This window comes from Hippocampus bargibanti, linkage group LG09, assembly GCF_051943395.1.
Source record: "Hippocampus bargibanti isolate YZ-2025 linkage group LG09, ASM5194339v1, whole genome shotgun sequence".
NCBI lineage: Eukaryota > Metazoa > Chordata > Actinopteri > Syngnathiformes > Syngnathidae > Hippocampus > Hippocampus bargibanti.
The window spans coordinates 15469204-15489653 of NC_142742.1; the positions used below are offsets into that span (position 1 = coordinate 15469204).

A 20450-nucleotide genomic window follows, 5' to 3' on the forward strand; every position below is an offset into this window, starting at 1 on the left:
ACTCGAACCTCACCTGTTTTTTGGAGTGGGGGCAGAGGGGAGCCAACCTTCCTGGCCCGACTATGGGGACACAGCCGTTGTCTCTAACCCAGTCTCATTCATAGACATCATTCATATGGAAATCACCCTTGCACCTATTGTTCACTCGCTGCACTTTCAGATACTTGATGAATCAAGTGATAAATGCAGTGGCCCCATAGGAGATGTTCTCCTCGTCATGAATAATATCCAATATGTTCAAAGTTATTATGCAAATAGTATTCCAGTTAATTAACCATAACTGTTCTTCTTTGGCTATGGGAAAGTTCCTCTCTGTTTAGACACTGATACCATCTCTGGCGTATTTTATAATTACAGTACTTTCCGAGATGAGAATGATTAAAGTTAACTTTTAGGGAGGTTGTTTGAGATGTTTAGGCAAGTCAGTTGTTAGGTATAAAGACCTTTTTCATGTAGCATTTTCTCAGAGTAAAAGTGTTTGTGCGGCTGAACACAAAGGTGGTGGCAATATTTATTTTGCATGCAACTTTCCCCACAGGGACTATACTAATGTCTGTGTAGGCTCTCAGTCGTACAGGAGTGGTCCTTCGATGAAAATGTTTCTTCAGCCGTCATCTTCACATCTTTGAAGGGATTGGACGTTTCGCTCCTCATCCAAAGAGCTTTGTCAGTGAACTAATGTTGTGCTGGTAACTGGCTCTTGTTCAGGACAAAATAAGATTAGCTTCAGGGAGTAGGCTACTGCTCCCCCAACCTTAGAGCAGGGACTTATCAGAGCAGAGGTCCGGCACCGCCACCACTGTCCATTAGAGGTGTATATATAGGGCCAGTTACCAGGCCAATGTTAGTTCGCTGACGAAGCTCTTCGGATGAGGAGTTAAAAGTCCGATACCTTCAAAGAAGTAGATGACAACTAAAGAAACCTTTTCATCGACTACACTAATGGTGTGTCAGGTGAATCAGATGATTCCTAACCTGTTCCTACTTGAAAGTCCTTTAAACAATGTCGCCTCTAACCTGCACGCTGCTCTGAAACTCCCAGTGCATTAAAACAATTTCAAACCTAGTTTGCTTTTATTTGTGGATTTTTCATATTTGCTTCATATTAAGAAATTGAAAAGTTTATTTTGTGACAGTTGAACTGTTCGGGACCAAGAGGTGGTCCTGGAGGTCTCCTACAGCAGCACATCTGAGGATCAAGTCATTAGCACACTCTCTGTTAAATGGGCACCCATCCTGATCACTCAGGTCGGGTCCTTGTTGCTGTCACTGCTTCTTTTGGTTAGTGTTTGTACGTTCTTGTCATGGAATTGTTTGGATTGCTTTCATTTTGTTTTTGTGCCAGCTATGGGTTTATATTTGTGGTGTGGGTTCTTGTTTACTTTCAGGTCTTTGGTTGGATTTTATGAATGCAGTTGGTCGAGTTCGCCTTGCTCCTGCTTGTTTCTTCGGGCTCTCTCCCGCCATGTTGTGACATATTTGGCACGTATGGTCAACAGAGTAGGGGGAAAAAGACCCAAAAAAGACTTGAGATGCGAGGCAAGCAACCAGGTTCTGAAATCATTATTACACTGCACTTGCTCTCCACTGAGGTTCTCCAGATATTATTTTAACTTGTGTTGGTTTCTATGCGGCCTCTTTACAGTAATTTGAAAGGATATTTTTTCTCTTTGTGCAGGATTGTTTCTGTGAGGTTGAAAATAAGAAAAAAAGAGTGGCGGTAGGTGATGCAAGGGGTCGGGTTCAAAGTATTTGGCAGCAGGCCAGCAGCTGAGCAGCACTGTTCACCTCATAATGGCGGACTACTTTGTATAAAATCAGTGCCAGTGTTTAGTAAAATAAAGTGGCAGTTTAAGGAAACACAAAAGCAACACGTAAAACAGTTTCTTTCGGTGTGCAACTTGAAATGTTATCGATGTTTGTTGCCTTGAAATATGGAGCTCACTCTTTTTTTCTAAAATGTGTGAAGGACATCCAGTGTATCCATTGATTTAGGTCGTGATGTTTTTTGCAGGAAGCCCAGACTACCCTCTCCCTGGCAACTTCTTCCAACTTTGCTGGGAGATTTTCAAGGCGTTCCCAGATTAGTCGAGAGACATTATTACAAATCAAATATATTGATTTCGGAAAACGAGCAAAATCATGCATCAATATTTGCAACACCGTGTTTAAAACAAAGGAAACTAGTACACAATCTCAAAAATAGTTTTCCCTGATAGTAATTGAAAACCATGATTGCCATACGTATTTGGATTGTTATGGTTATCTTATTTACCTATATACAGTACAGCAGTACAAATGTTTCTCGAAAACTCATGTGTAGTCAATTAAGCCAGATAAATAGTGCAGCAAGTAGGAGGTGGCCATCCGATCTTTGTTTGTATGAGAGCAGGAGCAGTTGCAAGAACAACTTATAACAATGAGTTAGTCTGCACTGCATAATTGTTGTCGCTTCAGACCTCAAGTATGAAAATCAACATTTTTTTCTGGAGATATATATTTTTTGAAAACACCTACAGTGCTCATCGGTGGAAAAGATTGTTTAAGTCACAGTTAAGTAAAACATAAGTAGATAACGATGAGTTATGTGAGGTGGAAAAAAATCTCAATCTTGTATAATTAAAAGCACAGCCTTTTGTCTCTGAAGCACACATACCAAAGATGTTGCCGAGGAGGCCGCATCAGAATGAATGAATTTTTAATCGAGGCGGGAGATACAGATGACCTTGCTGTAAATGATTACTTAGTGACTGAAAATAAAAGAAAAGGTGCAGGTAGAATGGAAGGCGCACACACTTCAGAACCTCTGGTTGTCTAGCAAATGGCAACATCTCATATGAGAGCAAAACCCTGCACGGCATTGCTTGACAATGTGTTTAGTTGTATTTGCTTTCATCCGCACTGAGTCTACCAGCAAATCAAATTAACTGCGCAAATTGGAAAGTAGCTTTCTTCAAAGACAACTTGACTTTTTCAATATTGTATCCTGCACACCCAAATTATGGAACAATTTAAATATTACCTTTGGATCATATGTACACACAGAGCTTAAGTACATAAACTATCAGAAACAGCTCTTTGTGTCCAACCCGTAGGCCCCATTTCGTCGCGAGTCCATGCAACCCTCAGTTGTAGAAGTGATCTTAAAAACGATGGATCAACAACCTCTCTAAAAATGTCATTCAAAGTGAAGCACAATCCACCCGGCCAGAGCAAAGAATGACATTTTCCTTGTCATACCAATGGATGGACCACTGACCCAGTGATTAGTTATTCAACGTCACAGTGCAGCTGTACCGGGTTCCATTCCAACTCTGGCTTTCTGTGTGGAATTTGCATGTTCTCCTTGGAGAAGTGTGAGTTTTTTTTGGGTACTCTGGTTTCCTTCTATATTCCTTCTTATAGTCTCCTGCATGAGCCAGGAAGTTGGTCCCAAAAAAAATATGCACTTCGCAAATGATCGAGGAAAACTTTCCTTCAGCTGCCATCTGTATTCTTTGAAGGTGTCGGACGTTTTGCTCCTCATCCGAAGACCTTTGTCAGCGAACTAAGGTAGTGCTGGTAACTCCGGCCCTATATATATCCCTAATGGACAGAGGTGGCAGTGCCAGACCTCTGCTCTGATAGGTCCCTGCTCTAAGGTTGAGGGAGCAGAACCTTTTTCTTGCTGGAACACTCCTGTACGACTGAGAGCCTACACAGACGTATCACAAATGTTCCCATTGTTGTGAAGAGTATGACCTTGGTCTGTGCTTGCTTAAATGTCATTCAATATACTGCATCTTTGGAAACGTATACAGTTCTTGGAATTGTATGAACTGTCCTTTCAACAGTGGTACTCCTGCCGTCCTAAAAATATCTGAATCACGGAATGATGTTAATTATGTTTTGTCCATGAATTCTTATTAAATAATTCCAAATTATCTTTCATCTTCCTTTTATTACTTTTCCCCTGTTGCGCTGCTTCCAGATGTGTGTTTTCATATAAGCATTTAACCTGTCACATTTCAGCCATGATTTGTTACCAGGTTCAGAAATCTACCTGGATGCCTTCACAATCAGTTCTGCAGGCCCTGTCGCATCAAATGTGTCGATGAAACTGTTGCCCTAACAAGTCAGATTTCGAGTTGGCAACCCAAAAGTGATACAAATGCCTTGTCACCGTTAGAGTTTTCACAAACTATGATTGGCTAGTCACTACCCAATCAGTTTGAAAAAAACTGCTCTGATCACAAGCCGCTAGGGACAAGAGCATACTAGCCAGAGCTAGCACACTGTATTGGTAGATAGCCGCATCAGCAAATATATTGTGTTGATTTAATCCATTATGTGGTTTGCTTTGAGTTTTTGTGTAAGTTGCTGCTATTGAATGCTACACTCGTGCAGAGATGGCATCGAGATAGAATATGAACTCTTTGTAATGTAGGAACATAATATACATGTACCTGCCCGAGCTGCTTCAATATGGTTAATTCAGTTTCTTAAAAATAAATGAATAAGTAAAAAGATAAGTAAGTTTGCAAATGACAGTGCTAAAAAAGTTATTTGGTCTTGAGATGATGTTTTGGATTTCCGCTTATTTTTGCAATGTTGTCTTTCACATTGTTATTGTGATTGCAGTCTTCCTTTCTTGCATTTCATTATTATTTTTATAGCTTCCATTTATGTGTTTATGAGTTTTTCTTGACCTAATTTCTATGTTTGCAATCTGTTCCCAAGTACAGGATTTCTTTCAGCATTTTTGTTTTGTAATCGTTTAGTATAGTTTAGCTTAATATTTTGTGTGGAGCTTTTTTCCCCCCATGGACCGTGATAAGCTCCATATAACACAAGATACAGATGGATGGATGGATAGATGGATGGATGGATGGATGGATGGATGGATTTGCCTTTATTAGTCTCGCAGGGGAGAAATTTACATTTCATCTCACATTTCACTATCGTATATGCTAATCCTGAAGCATTTGTCTAATTAAAGGCATCTGTAGCCAAAAAGGGACATAAGTCTTCTTGTGCTGGTCCCAAGCCCGGATAAATACAGAGGCTTGTGTCAAGAAGGGCATCCAACGTAAAAGCTTGGCAAAAACAAACATGCGGATCAAACCTCTGACGATGGAGGACACTGATTCGCTGTGGCGACGCCTTGAAGGGAAAAGCCGAAAGGAAAAGAAGAAGAAGAAAGGCATCTGTAGAAGCTACATGAGCACATTTGGGCCGTGCTAACACTTTGTAACCTGCGAGGGGAAGTGTAGGGGAGGGTGTACGGTGCGGAGGGATGCTGCTCTTCAGATGGTTCACGGGTCATGCGGCAGTGTGCCGAGAGGCCATTGTGCTTTGTCATTTAACAGGTGACTCACATCACTACACTCAAGCATGCCAAAGGCAGAGCACTCTGAGATGCTTGCGGCATTCAAAATGGATGATTTTCAATCCAGTGCTAACAAATCGCTTTAAAAGATCAGTTTAATCTATTTCGAGCTGCTATTATGAGCCGGGAGAGTTGTTCACATGAAGAGAATGAAAGCAGGGTTAACAGCATAGCGTTGGGCAACTCCACACACAGAGTGAGAGTTGGTAACTTTATTGTTTTTATGACAACTGTACCGAATTTACAATGCAGAATACACTATTAGTAGACCGAGTGGAAAACAACAAGAACTTTTATTGAAACGTTGAAATTTGAAGATCACCATGCTAGCATCAGTCATAGAAGTCATCCGTGTTGTCGTCGTTTGTGTTGAAGTTTTGGGGGCGCAAGGCTGCTTCAATTTCTGAGTTTGTGTCATCTGACTCCCCCCAGAGGTCTACAACAGACAGGGAAAAAAATAAGAAATATGACACCACTGCCAAATGTTTACTATTGTATGACACTGAAGATCATTTGCTTACGTTTGTTAATCTGCTCATTCGATGGTTCAGAGGTGTTCGATAATTTGAATGTGCTGATAAAATAGGTAAACCTTGAAATACCAATACACAATTAAAATGTATGTGCATTCTATTTGAGCCAGTCTTGGTATGTTTTAATGCAATTTATCTTGACTAACAATATTATGAATATACAATACACTACAATACATATTGATTTATATAGCGCTTTAACAACAGCTAATGCTGCAAGAAAGCGCTTAACATGGACAGGTATCATGTACAGGAAATAAAGCAGTCACAAAGTTAGTAGAAAGTATTGTAGAATGTAGAATATGTTGAACTGTGGCAGCATTCAAATGAGCTCTCATCCTAATTCATTTTGTAGTCTGAAAGTCTTTCATCACTTTGCTGCTGTGAAATGTAAATTTCCCCACTGTGAGACTAATAAAGACATATCCAATCCAATCCAATCCAAAGGTGAAATTCATTCACCTTTGATTAAGAAGATATAAGAAGAATCATTCCACCGGATAAAGGTACAATATACAGTAAAGTCTCGTTATATCGATATTGGATATATCGATAGACCCGGTTATATCGATACTATTTCTATGCACGCACGGAGAAAATTACCTGCAAACAGGGTCGGATATATCGATAGTCCCGGTTATATCGATATTTTTTCGGACTCCCTTGAATATCGATATAACGAGACTTTACTGTACAATCACAAAGACACAACATAAGGGTTACCCTGAACAATTCAATACATCATTTGAGTTAAAATGATGACAAAAAAACTGTACATGTATTTTGCTCAGGCATTTTTATGCTGTCAAAGAAGATAAAAGGACAGAATGAAACAATTAAAGGTCAAAATACTCAACTATTTACAATCAAGCTTATTTTATGCATTTTTCTTCGAATAAAAATGAACGTGGAATAATTTTCAATGCCACATGTCCAAAATCGTAACATCTGTGTTTTACTGTACAAGTCGGCAACAGACCTGAACACCAAATTCTCTGTCGACCAGATGTCAAACTCAAGCCTTGGGAGTCAGGTCAGGCCCTCCACATCATTTTATGCGGCCCACAAAAGCAGCTCAAAGATGTCAACTTCCATGACATTTTCTAAAATGTGAACCAATATTTTCATTTTGTTTATGTCATAAATAAGAAATAGATGTAATCTATTTCTTGTCATCAAACCCATCATGCTCACAACGTAAACATGAGTTGAATCAACAGTTATTCTTGATTTCAGTCATGGTTTCAGTGATAACGGTTCTCCAAGTGAATTAGTAACAAAAATGTGTAAATAGTAAAATGTTTGGCATTATGTGTTTCGCAACCCGCAGAGCTGGAAAATAGGAAAGACGGTGGCCCTCCAAGCCGGGAGCTGAACATGCCTACCGTATGGCATTTGTATGTTCTTAGGGCAACTGCATGGGTTTTCTCCAGGTACTCTGTGTCCCTCCCACATTCCAAAATAATCCATGGCAGGTTCACAAAACACTTTTAATTGTCTAGTTTTGAGTGCAAATGGTTGTATGTCTAGATGTATCCTGGGAATGGCTGTAAACCAATTCAAGGGCCGCCTACTGCCCAAAGACAGCTGGCGTAGGGTCCATCAACTTCCCATGCATGACCCCGCTCAGGATACGCAGATTAGAAAATGGATGAAATATACTCTAATTATAACTACTGTATAACATCCTTTCAAACATTTTAACAACATCGAGTCATGTACTGAATTACACAGTTCGGTAGTGCATGTGACACAGCCTGTCACAAGTGCGAGCTATTAAGAGTGTTTCACTTGAGTCTATGAGAGCATTTCAGTAGGTGGTTAACTTTACTTCAAATAGTCCCATCGGGGTTGCCATAATGAGTGACTGGAAAGATTTGTTTGGCAGTTTTTACGATGGATGCATTTATTGACACGAGTCACCCATTATCCAGGCAAAGGACATGCATAGTGCGTGGCAGGTAATTTTGAATTGATGTTTGCCACCGATGACATCATACAGTGTAGGCCTAATATGTTGTGCAGACTAACACTGCAATAATGACCACGAACATGTCTCTTGACCGCCTACTTCAAGGTGTCGTCCGACTTTCGCCCACAGTTACCTGCGATAGGCTCGAATACCCCGTGACACATAGGCGGTGTACAGAATTCAGAGATTGCGCGATGTTTCTGACTGTGCAAATAAAAATTAGCCTTGTCAAAAGGCAAGCTTGTTGATACAGCTCTTGTATGAGATCTCATGGAATCACGCGGGTGTACCAAGAGTAAGCACTAATGAGGGCATGGAAACTACAAACATCCCAATGATGGCAATCTTGCCCCATTCAATAATCAGTGAAGGTTTGAGAAATGATTACTTCAAGATGGTTAATCAGAAGAGTAGGAGCTTACCACAAATCAGGATGATAATGTTTCTGAATAATTGAGGAAAAGTATGATGTGCGTTTTACTTTTTCAGTAAAAGGGATTCACCTTCAAGGTCTAATTCTGGTTTATAGTTCTCTCAAAGGGATTTAGTTTCAAGGTCGATTTCTGGCTTAAGTCCTCAAAAAGCATCCAGCTGCTTGGAGAGAATTTTTCACTTTGAAGGCTGGCATTCACATGAAACTTAATTCAGAGAAATATATTAACAACCTTTGTTTCAATATGCCTGCCGTACACAATTAACCTCTTTTGACAACATCTTTAGAGACAGTTCGTCTGTGTCACACTCAAGTGCAGAGACTGGCCAAGTGGAACTGAGAGGTGTACACAAGACTACATAGACTATGTATATTTGTATCCTTCCTATGGTGACGTGAAAACCACATGCTCTACTTTGCTCCTAATTAATGTAGCCAACAGACAGAAACAAACACACAATACTAATAAATCAAATACTATAAAAATACATTGGATAAGTTATGAAATGGGAATTTTATGATGGAATTACAATTTTGGATAAAGAGAAATAGACAGACAGACGGACGGGCGGACGGATAGATATATAGATGTAGATATAGAAAGATAGATCAATCAAACATTGAAAATCAGTTACCACTTTTGTGCCTGAAAGAGATTTTAATAATCTTTGGAAGGGAAATTATAAATGCATCTTAAGTGTTGTTGCAGTTCATTAGGTCGCATTCCTGATCCAGCATTTAATTAGTTGTAGGTGGCGTTTGGTAAATAAATAACAAATAAAAGCCATTCATTTTAATGTGTACGAGAAACACTTTGAAGTGAGCTATTTGTCGATGAGAAGGTTTCTTCAGCCGTCATCTGTACAAAAGTGAAGGTTTCGGACGTTTCGCCTCCTATCCAAGAGGCTTCGTCAGCGAACTAAAGTCTGACTGGTCGTATCGGCCCCATTTATATATCCCTAATGTCCAGACATGGTGGCGCCGGACACAGCTATGATAGGTGCCTACTCTCAGGTTGGGACCTTAAACCGGATCACATCTGCCAATTATTAGAAATCTGCCTTAACACTACGTATTTTCAATTTCGGAAAAATTTTATAAACAAATTCATGGTTGTGCTATGGGCTCACCAGTTTCACCCATAGTGGCTAATCTTTACATGGAAGAGATGGAGAAACAGGCCCTCGCATCCTTCCCGGGGACAAAACCTAGACACTGGTTTAGATATGTGGACGATACTTTTGTCATAATTAAGAAACAAGAAATTCAATCCTTCACAGATCACCTCAACTCTGTAGACTTCAACATTAAATTTACTCGTGAGGACATTCAAGAGAACCAACTAGCCTTCTTGGATTGTAAAGTAATTATAAAAGAGGACAGAGCGCTAAAAACAGAAGTCTTTAGGAAGGCTACGCACACTGACCAATACTTACTTTTTGACTCTAACCACCCTTTACAACATAAACTAGGAGTTATCAGAACCCTCCAGCATAGGGCTAAACTAATACCAACTAGCACTGTAGGTAGAGAAAAGGAGTCAAAACATATCAGGAGAGCACTCACTAACTGTGGGTACCCTCAGTGGTCATTCAACAAATGTCAGAAAGAAAGAATAGCGAACGAAACCAATAATTCTCAAGATTCAAAAAGGAGAGGAGTAGCAGTACCGTACATTGCAGGAGTTTCTGAAAAATTACAAAGAGTCCTTTGGCAACATAAAATTCCTACTTATTTCAAACCGATAAACACGTTAAGGCAAAAATTAGTGCATCCAAAAGATAGGCTACCAAATGAAAAACAAAGTAATGTATTTTATTCCATACATTGTAAGAATGAAAATTGTAAAGAGCAGTACATTGGGGAGACTCAACAAATTCTCAAAAAAAAGACTTTATCAACATCGCAGGGATAATACTAGTGGGCCTCAATCGGCAGTACATTTGCACCTAAAAGCTAGCAACCACTCATTTGACGACAATGAGGTTAAAATCTTAGCGAAAGAACATAGATGGTTTGAAAGGGGGGTAAAAGAGGCGATTCTTATAAAACAACAAAATCCTTCATTAAACCGGTCTGGTGGGGTGAGGTTCAATTTGGATCGTTCATACAATAGCCTGCATAGGCAAAACAGGTTAGGCAACTTTCGCAATGCTGATGAGGGTCGTTATGCTGATGAGGTGATACCGGGGGGAGTGGGGGTAATAGGCCAGTCGTTAGTCAGGAATGTAGGAACAATCAGTGGGGCCACAGGGAGCGGTCCCTTGCCCCCCCCCAACCTGAGAGTAGGGACCTATCATAGCTGTGTCCGGCGCCACCATGTCTGGACATTAGGGATATATAAATGGGGCCGATACGACCAGTCAGACTTTAGTTCGCTGACGAAGCCTCTTGGATAGGAGGTGAAACGTCCGAAACCTTCACTTTTGTACAGATGACGGCTGAAGAAACCTTCTCATCGATGGACCACTCCTGTACGACTGAGAGCTTACACAGAAGTGAGCTATTTGGTAATGAATACACTGCTTACCTTTTGACTGCAGAGCACAATAAATCTTGGGGTTCATCTTGTCTTTCCTAAAAACAAAAAGGCAATGATATGTTTTTATCTCAGTGTATGATGGCAAGTGGCTTTGAAATTACAAAACATAACTACATAACATAACATCTAAATTGTGTTTCTAAATTGTAACACATATTTGCAAGAGACAAACTCATTTTTTTGCCATAGTTATGGTTTCCTCTTGAGGGGTGTTATGAATTTGGGGAAACCATTAGAATGTTTCATCTCCTCCACATATTACATACGGACGGAATGCATAACAAATTAATGAATATCTCGTTTCCAAATCTGATGTCAAGAATAATGACTGTTATTGTGGTTTACATACGACAATTTGAAATTTTGGGTTGGACTTTAGCAAGCATCATGGCACTTTACATGCTTGATTTGTTTTCACAGGCCGAATAAAATGATGCGATGGGCCAGATTTGGCAGCTAGAACTTGACATTGACACCTGTGCCCTCGAAGTGTGCGATCAGTACTGAAATTTGCTTTCCAGTGTGAAAAGTTTTTTCCCTCTATTTTGTGAAGGTGTTCATATTAGGAAAAATTGTCACATAGAAAATGAGTTACGTTAAATTAAGACTTTGAAATGTGAAAGTTATCGGGGTGGAAATGTAAATGCGTAATTTTGCGGCAGTGAATTTCAACACGTTGGCAACAATGTTGTGTCAGGGAAATAAGATTAGTGGTTAAACTTGAGCAATAAATCATTAAAAATCATTAAATAAATCATTGAAAATGCAAAACAAAAATGACTTCTACAAGGGCCTTCACAGAAAACTAATACAGAGGCAGGGTTGCCGGGTTCCCATAGTTTTGCTGATATCACTATGTAAATTTGTGACCTGCGAAACAGCTTTGATCTAACTCAATGCATATGCAATCAGCCCAGCGGATCCACTTTAAAATGCTTCCCCTTAAAATTTACATCATCGCAGATCTCATTAATATCCTCAGTCTACCTTCCATCTCCCAAGTTAGCGCAAATATGTCTTCCATATTGGATATTTCCGTGCTGCTTCAATGCTGTGTTGTTGCTTTTCTTTAATATATGAGGAAAAGGCGGAGAGAGGAAACTTATTTCAACCTTTCAGGTGTTCCTCCATTGCAAATGGCAAATTTCTCCAGTGTGGGAAAAATATTTTATTTCTTATCATATGTATTAATTCAAACTAATGACCTATTGGATTGTCATCTTTTCACTCACTCTCATCTTTTCCTCTCCTCCGCCTCAGTTAATTTAAACACAATCAGCATTCAGTGTACTATATTGCTGCATTTCAATGCATTTAAAATGTGTTTAACGGGGTTTCAATTATGTCTATTAACCGAGGTTATCATTTACTTACCGAGTTTACGCTGTTGAAAAGAAACAAAAATGGGCACAACATTCAGTGCGGACACAAAATAAATCTGGATGATCATCTGTGTTTCGAAAAAATGTGAAAGATTTCTAGACTGTTCATTTTATGCCTTTGTCCAGGAACATGCAAAATATTTGGATCAGATGCAAAAACATTTAAGGAAGACTTCTTCAATTGTACACGTGGTGTGGTTTGTAGTTGTTAATTTTGTTTGGAAAAACACAAAATAACTGAAACATACACCTTAATTCTTTCAATTTAGATATGTAATCCACCATTCTGAAAATAAGGCCAAGCAACACGAAAAAATGACTGGATGGTTGCACTAAACTTTCTAACTGTTTACTGTAGCTCGCTGTCACTAATTCTATTATTCTGCAGCCGAGGAGTCGCAAGAAGAATCTCTAATCACCAGCGCGTCATGAGGCAGGAGAACTGCGTGCCTCACCTATGAACACAGTTTTGATAAATATAAAATAAACACTGTAATACAGTGTTTATAATGTACAGTGACTGTACATTATATACACCAGCTAAACTGTCGAAATTTAGTTCATATACTCAAAGCTTTTGAACACTTCAATAGCAATATGCAGAGGGGCAGCAATACGGTCTCACTGCAAAGCAAGCCAGCACAGTTAGCATAGTGACTGCGCAATCCGTGATGAGGCTCAGCAGGCCACTGCTTCACCACTCGTCTCCACTTAGTATTAGAACGATAAATGTGAAAATTCAGCGATTTTGAAAAAAAAATCCAAAAAAGGTGAAGTTAAATAGAAAAGAACGTTAAAGTACAAATCACTAACTGTTTAATTTATTTTGTCATTTGATATTTCAATGATGCCTCCCCTGACTGCACGTCACTGCAAGGGTGTCAAAGTAATTTTTGTTGTGGGCAATATTGTAGTCATGGTTTTCCTTGGAGGGCAACTATGAATTTTGGAAAGCAAAAGAAATGTTTAATCACCTCCACATATTACATATACAGCGAACAACAAATTGATGAGCGAACTACAGTAAAGTCTCGTTATATCGATATCGGTTATATCGATAGTACTGCTTATTACGATACTATTTCTATGAACTCAAGGAGAAAATTACATGCCCGCAGGATCGGATATATAGATAGTCCGGTTATATCGATATTTTTTCCGACTTCCGAGAACATCGATATAACGAGACTTTACTGTAGTTTTAAAAGTGAAAAATAATGACTGTTATTGTGGATTGAATATGACAATTTGAACTTTTGGTTCAGACATTAGCAAGCATCATGAAACCCATCGTGATTTGCTTTTGCCATATGAATGAGGTTACCGGCTAGATCTGGCCCCTGACATCTATGTGTTTCGTGGGGTGAAATCATTTTTGTCTAGGTCTGATTCAAATGAACACCAGCTTAAAAGCAATGTCTGATTTTTATTAATTAATTTTAACGACAGTTTCCTTCATTGTCCCTTTTTTTCTCAAGTTATTCCCGAGACCTCTCGAAGCACCAACAATTTATTCCACTTGTGTCACTAATGAATCAAATAAAAATTACACTCATATCAAAGTTATGATCAATTGATTGTACTGTAACGCATGAGAATACAAGTAAAATAATGCTTATAAAGCATTGAACAATCGTTTGCTAATCAGACTGAGTGACAGAAAACATGCTTTTGTTTACTGTAGTTCCATTTTTTTAAAGCTCTTACCACCCACACACAAATGTTAATAGCTCAACAGCACTTTTGCACAGCAGAGCATGTCTAAAGGTACAGGTAGACCCATCACCTCATCATTCCCATCAACTCCTACACCCATCCCCTGTGACCCCCCGCACAAACAATGTTTAGGCTAAGCTTGGATGTACTCTAGGGGGCCTGAATGCCAGTAGGATGTCACCCTTCGTGGGGGCAAACAACAAGAGGCAACTGTGAGTGCACCATGAGTGGGCACACTCTAACGTGTGAGTGCTCTCTGCTGGCACAGGGTTTGTACTACAAGTGAGTGGAAACAGCCGTGATCACAGCAGTCTTTTGGATAGTGGCAGTCCAGCCGGGGCAGCCTGTGACAGCGCTTGCCTCGAGTGTGACCAACGGCAAAATGTAATCCAAAGCCACTCGCAAATACACGAACCATTCACATTATACTGCACCCGCACAATTTAAATAGATAAAATATGGAAACATTCTATTAAAAATAATAAGAAGTACCATTATTCGAATAAAGCTGCAAAGTTGTGTAAAACATGCATACATCACTTGCATTTATTCATCTATATTATTCATCTACATACAAAACCGCTTACAAAATACATGTTTTTCTGATCTTATTCTTTCAAGTATATATATATATATATATATATATATATATATAAAACGGAGTTGTGCGCTTAGATTATTAAATTATGAAGGAAGTGACGCAACGGCGCACAGTGTGGCACTATGTCCCGCCCATAGTTTCGAGAACAATCTCGAGGAGATTCAGGTTAATCACAAGACGAAACCCATGCGACTTCACCCATCCCTTCTGCCATACTGTGTTGCAGAAATAAAAGAAATAAAAAGACACATCCACGCGTCTCGTCTTCATTAATACGGCAGCATCGTGGAGATGAAGACAGTCACTGTTGTGACACCCGTCACATTGGTGCCGTGACCCGGATCACAAGTGACTCTCCACTTCGGACCGGGACCGTGATGCTGCACAATGAAGACGCTGTGCAGTCCCATCACTCGGTGGACGGTGTGTCGACCCCCGTTTTGGAAATACATGTAGTGTGTTAATTGTCTGACCTGCTGTTTTGCAATTAGTGTGCTTTTTTTTCATGTACGTGTTTTTGTGTGTTAAGGCTAAGAATGAGCTCCTTACATGTAACAAGTAGCACACCTTTGAATGAGTGTGTTGGTAGAGGTAGAGGCTTCCCAACCGTGTAACAGTTGTATAGTGCAATCCAGAGTGGTGTAGGTTGTACAGAGGGGAATGGGCAGGTTCAAGCTGAGGCCACTTATGTTAGTGGGGACAGAGTTCCTTCCCAGACCCAGTGCAGTGCATCTACGACGAGCGCACAGACAACTGATACACCAGCAACAGATCCCTTTCTCCAGTCTGTCACAGTTATGTAGTGCTATGCAGGGTGATGTAGTCTGTACATAGGGGAATGGGCAGGTGCGAGCTGAGGCCACTTATGTTAGTGGGGACAGAGTTCCTTCCCAGACCCAGTACAGTGCATCTCCGACGAGCGCACAGACCCTGACACACCGGCGACAGATCCCTTACTCCAGTCACCCGACGTAGTTGGTCAGATGACTGACATAATTCGACAGCATTCTTGTACATCCTTGCCCGATAACCTTGTCTATTTTGCCTGTTGGTCTTTCTGTTGTCTTCCGTGTGTATGTTGCCTCACTTCTGCATAATTTAAGGGGGGTGTATGTAACGGAGTTGTGCGCTTAGATTATTAAATTATGAAGGAAGTGACGCAACGGCGCACAGTGTGGCACTATGTCCCGCCCATAGTTTCCAGAACAATCTCGAGGGTGAGTCGCAATTTTCTGTTGGTCTTGATTAACGCGCATTTTCATGACAATATCTTATTTTGTTTCCCCTTTTGTACTGTCTAGTGTTATCTAATTAGTTCCCTTATTCATTTCGAGTCCAGATTACTTTTTGTGTCATTATTTACTTCACGTTTTGTCGAGTGGAACTTTGGAGCATATGCGCTTTTCTATCGCAGTTAATCACAAGACGAAACCCATGCGACTTCACCCATCCCTTCTGCCATACTGTGTTGCAGGTAATAATTGTTTCATTTCGTTTTTATTGAACAATATTTAGTTTCTTGTGTCGTGTTTCATTTGCCCGTGAGTGTCTGTGGCGGTTTGAACTGCGCGCCAGCCATTACAAGCGCACCGCGTGTTCTGCCGAGTCTCCGCCCATGATGCGTTCAGGGACATCTTGTAAATAACAGTGAACTTGTGTTGTATTCTCTTTTTCTGTAAATAACCACTATACGATCACACGTTGTTAATTCTGTTTTGTTATCTACAATGTTTTGCATTTGAGAACAATCTCGAGGAGATTCAGGTTAATCACAAGACGAAACCCATGCGACTTCACCCATCCCTTCTGCCATACTGTGTTGCAGAAATAAAAGAAATAAAAAGACACATCCACGCGTCTTGTCTTCATTAAGACGGCAGCATCGTGGGGATGAAGACAGTCACTGTTGTGACGCTCGTCACATATATATATATATATATATATATATATTAGTAATAATAATTTTACATTTTGTTTTTTGAATTTTACATTTATTCATACATGTACTCAAAATGGTGATATGAACACACTTACAATATAATCACCAGCCACATAAAACCGAGCTGGCCAGGGGATGGAATAGCATATTTTTCTCAAAGCCAGCAGCTAACATGTTACACTCCTGATATCGGCAACCGCATTCTGTTCTTCCTCCCTCTCTATCGGTGGACCTCCCCTTCCCTTCGTTGCTTTCCCTTGGCTCCCCCATCCTTCCCTCCGCCCAGCGAGTCGCCAGAGATCCACACATCGCCTACCCACAAGAGAAAGAGAGCGCTTCTGATTTTGACACTGAGTGATTTGAGGTCGAATGCTTGAGCACATCCTGTTGTCCGTGGCAATGCTGTAAACCACTAATTGTTGTGTCAAGGTTTTTGTCAAGCAGGCACTAGGCACAACAATAACACCGGCTGATGGTGAGAGGATCTTTTCCTGATGTGTGAGTGTGTGTGACTATGTGTGGTCATCTATTGGCGATTAAAAACGGGGTGTAATAAAAAAGGGAAAAAAGAAGGTATTTCAAATTGTGAAATAAAAATAAGGATGTGTAGTCTCTGAAATGTCCATAGGAGAAAGAAGCGCAATGTTTCGTTGCACTAGAGGAAGCAGTGGCATGCACTTGCATACAAAGGGGAACAAGTGGTCTTTAGATGGAGTGCAGCTGCTTATTAAGACTCACTCCTTCATGCATTATTCCTTTCATTCCCACTCAACCACAAAGTGATTTTATTTCAGCATTCAAAAAAACAGAAAAAGATTTGTAATGGACAAATCCTTCATAAAGGTAGCAGATCAGTTGCTTGCCTAGCAGTTATAATACAATACACACATTTTATGTAAAAATACTATTCTCTCTACTACTAATAGTGAAATGAGCACACATAAATGTGTTAAGAGTATCTCTTTGCATCTTGTATAGACTGCATGTATTTAATCTGTAAAGCTTATTAAGGCTTCGGTCATTGCTATGCAAAGCAGCACCCAGTGCTTTTCTCTCGCTTTTCATCCAAGTGCAGTGTTTGGCCAATAGGACTGGCCCCCCGCCTCTCATTCTGCATTCATAGCAGGCAACATTTGCACAATGTATCTCTCAAAGGCCCTGAATAGAAGGCCTTAATACTCATGTAAACAACTGCAAACCAATTACTTAATGAATCAGGCCCACACATAATGAGGAGTCTCACAAAGAGTTATAAATGATTTTTTTTGCACCAAACCATTGGCTTTAAACTACAATCCCCTCTGCTGTAGTCTAAGCTTAAGAGACAAATCATAATTATTGTCTAAGACAACACAGGGGAGGACATTTTTGTATTAGGAGTCCAGCTTCATCTACTTATTGATGTCCCTCATCATCTCAGTGACAAAAAGGCAAATAATGCCGAAGAAGGATGGAGTCAGCAATGAGGGAAAATGCTGAAGGAAGGAGTAAGAGGAGCATATAGATGGAAAAATGGTAGAGTGTGACCAGGTCAAACAGAGAGAAGGTGGCATCCTGCAGTGTTATGCTTCTGATTGAGTGCAGGGCTTCTCAACCACTTGTGGGTGCATTTAAGTGCAAGATGTGACTGTAATAAGTGGACATCCAGGAAAAAAAGAGAAAAGAAAACTTGTGACCAAAAGGGAATTGAGTGTGACAATAGCACATTTTAGCATTGTTGCTAACTATAAAAAGATTAATAAGCATTTAATGAGTGTGATGAATTTATGTATATAATCACAATCAAGATGGTTTTATACAATTGATTTTTTGTTGTTGTTCTGCGAGTTTTGGACAGTCACATACTGTATATTTTGGGCTTACGATGCAAATTAATGACATGGAGACAGGCAACATCAGAGAGGCACTGGGTCTGAAATTGGCTCATGTTTATTAAAGAGGATGGTCCATGCACTGTCGCTGGCAGACAGGCATCAGCAGCTATATGAGGACCACAATAGAGTCAGCCCATTAGCCCTTTCCTGGGCTAATAGGCAGACTACAGCGCCTGCTTGCTAGGCCGGCGACATACGGCCTTCAGCCCTCGGATCGACGTGCTGCCCAGTAATCATATGAAATCAGAGAAGATTATTCATCATAACGTTTATGCAGCCATTACAGGAGCCCAAATGGGTTTTGTGGAAAAGAGGTGCTCTGAGGACCTGGTAGTCAATTGCAGATTTGATGAAGTTGTGTTGACATTCAAATATAAGCACACCACCGTTATCTTCTGTGAGGCTGTTTATCATTAAATGTTCTTAAACCAGTCCACTTAGGGCTCTGATTTCAGAGGCTTCATCACATTTGATGGTGAAAAATGCCCTTCATCATTCTTCTTGACAAACAGTTTGCATTCTTGCAAAAATGCCTAAAGGCAGTGACATTGTGTCACAGATTTAGAACTAGGGCTGCTGTCTTGATGTAGATTTCTAAAATTGGATTTGAACCTGTCAACACAATGAGGGAGGTAAGGGGAGGCGGCTTCAGGGGTCTTTTGTCTTTGTGAGCAAGTTAATGGGTGATGCCCCTTGATCTTATGGAAATGAACAGTGTCTTATTAAAGTGGCCATGCAAATTTACAACAGCCACTTGGATGTCTGGTGGCCCATTTCCTGTCGTATGTTGAAGTCAGGGACGGACCTGGATGTTTTTTTTGTTCTTTTGACTTCAAGACGGCGCCGCGAGAGTGGCTGCCTTTCCAGCAGCTCCTGTGTTTTGCTTTTCTACTTTCATTTCTTTCATAACTTTGCTGCTGTGAAATGTAAATTTCTCCACTGCGAGACTAATAAAGGCAAATCCAATCCAATCCAATCTACCTGAGGCGCCGATTCTGTAGGTTTAACAACTTGGGCAAAGTGTTTGGTCAGTGCGGTCACTTGTGCAGTCAGCTCGAGAATGGCAGCACGGTTAGCCTGTAATTCAGAGTCAACTTTGGTCTGGTTAATCTGGTCAGTTTGATTAGTTTGAGCAGCATGGACATTCACAGATCGATTTTTAGTCACAGTATTGAGGTGTTCCACCCAGCCTCTTCACTTGTGGACTTGGTAAGTTGTTCTAATAGGACATCATCACGAACCTGTAAATCGGTAAGGAATGGTTTGAGATCACATCTGACATGATAATTCTTCTCATTTAGCCCTTGATAGAGTGTGTGCAGAAATGTACCTTGGACAAGTTTTTGATCGTAACCAAAATCTGCACCTGGTTGTTGTGACTCAAACATAATTCTTTGCTTCAAACCCATCAGTCTATATAAAAATTGCTGTGGGGACTCACTGTCTCGCTGCTGAGCGGTACTGAGTTCGTTGAAGAGCTCAGAGCTGCTCTTATCTCTGATATGTGATCGTAAAATTGTTTTTAACTGTGACATTGTAAGACCCTCTGTATCACTTAGCATGTCTCGGAATGTTCCAGGTTTAGTTATCTTCGACACAGTGCGGATAACCTCAGACTCGCTAAACCCTTCTTGTAGTCCCTCATCCATTTGTCTACACAGGCTACGGTATGACAGTTCAGACCCGGTGTCAGAAATCTGACCACCATAAATTTTGAACTCCCTCCGTGGAAACAGAGCAGCTACATCTGTGTACTTCACCACCTGCTCCCCCATACCGGAGGATAAACCGGCATGTTGAGGAGGAGCACCACCTGAACTGTTGGCGATGATCGGACGAGCCCCCAATTGTAACCGGCCTCAGGCCTAGGGGATACCTGGGTCGGTCCAAAGCGCTGTGAACGACGAGGAAAGACGACACAACGACGAGACAACCGTGTTAATCAGCTTCACACAACGGCATTTATGACCATTTACTCATCAAAACATCAATTCAGCAATTTCAATATCAGAATACATTCATGTGTAGATCTATACATTCAACATCTATACATTGTATATATCCTCCACATTCGCACATGCTTATGCACG

The 20450-nt window shown here is 40.4% G+C and overlaps 1 protein-coding gene across 1 annotated transcript in view; it reads right to left on the reverse strand.

Annotated features, from left to right (window-relative positions):
• Window positions 1–4992: 4992 nt before the first annotated feature.
• The window catches only part of kiz (kizuna centrosomal protein), a 49265-nt gene continuing 33807 nt past the window's right edge, over window positions 4993–20450 (reverse strand). The window contains exons 13-14 of the mRNA XM_089004678.1: window positions 10837–10883; window positions 4993–5804 (exon numbers count right to left, since the gene is read on the reverse strand). Coding sequence (XP_088860804.1) covers window positions 5701–5804; window positions 10837–10883 — 151 coding nt within the window. The 3' untranslated portion in view covers window positions 4993–5700. The remainder of the gene's footprint in view (window positions 5805–10836; window positions 10884–20450) is intronic.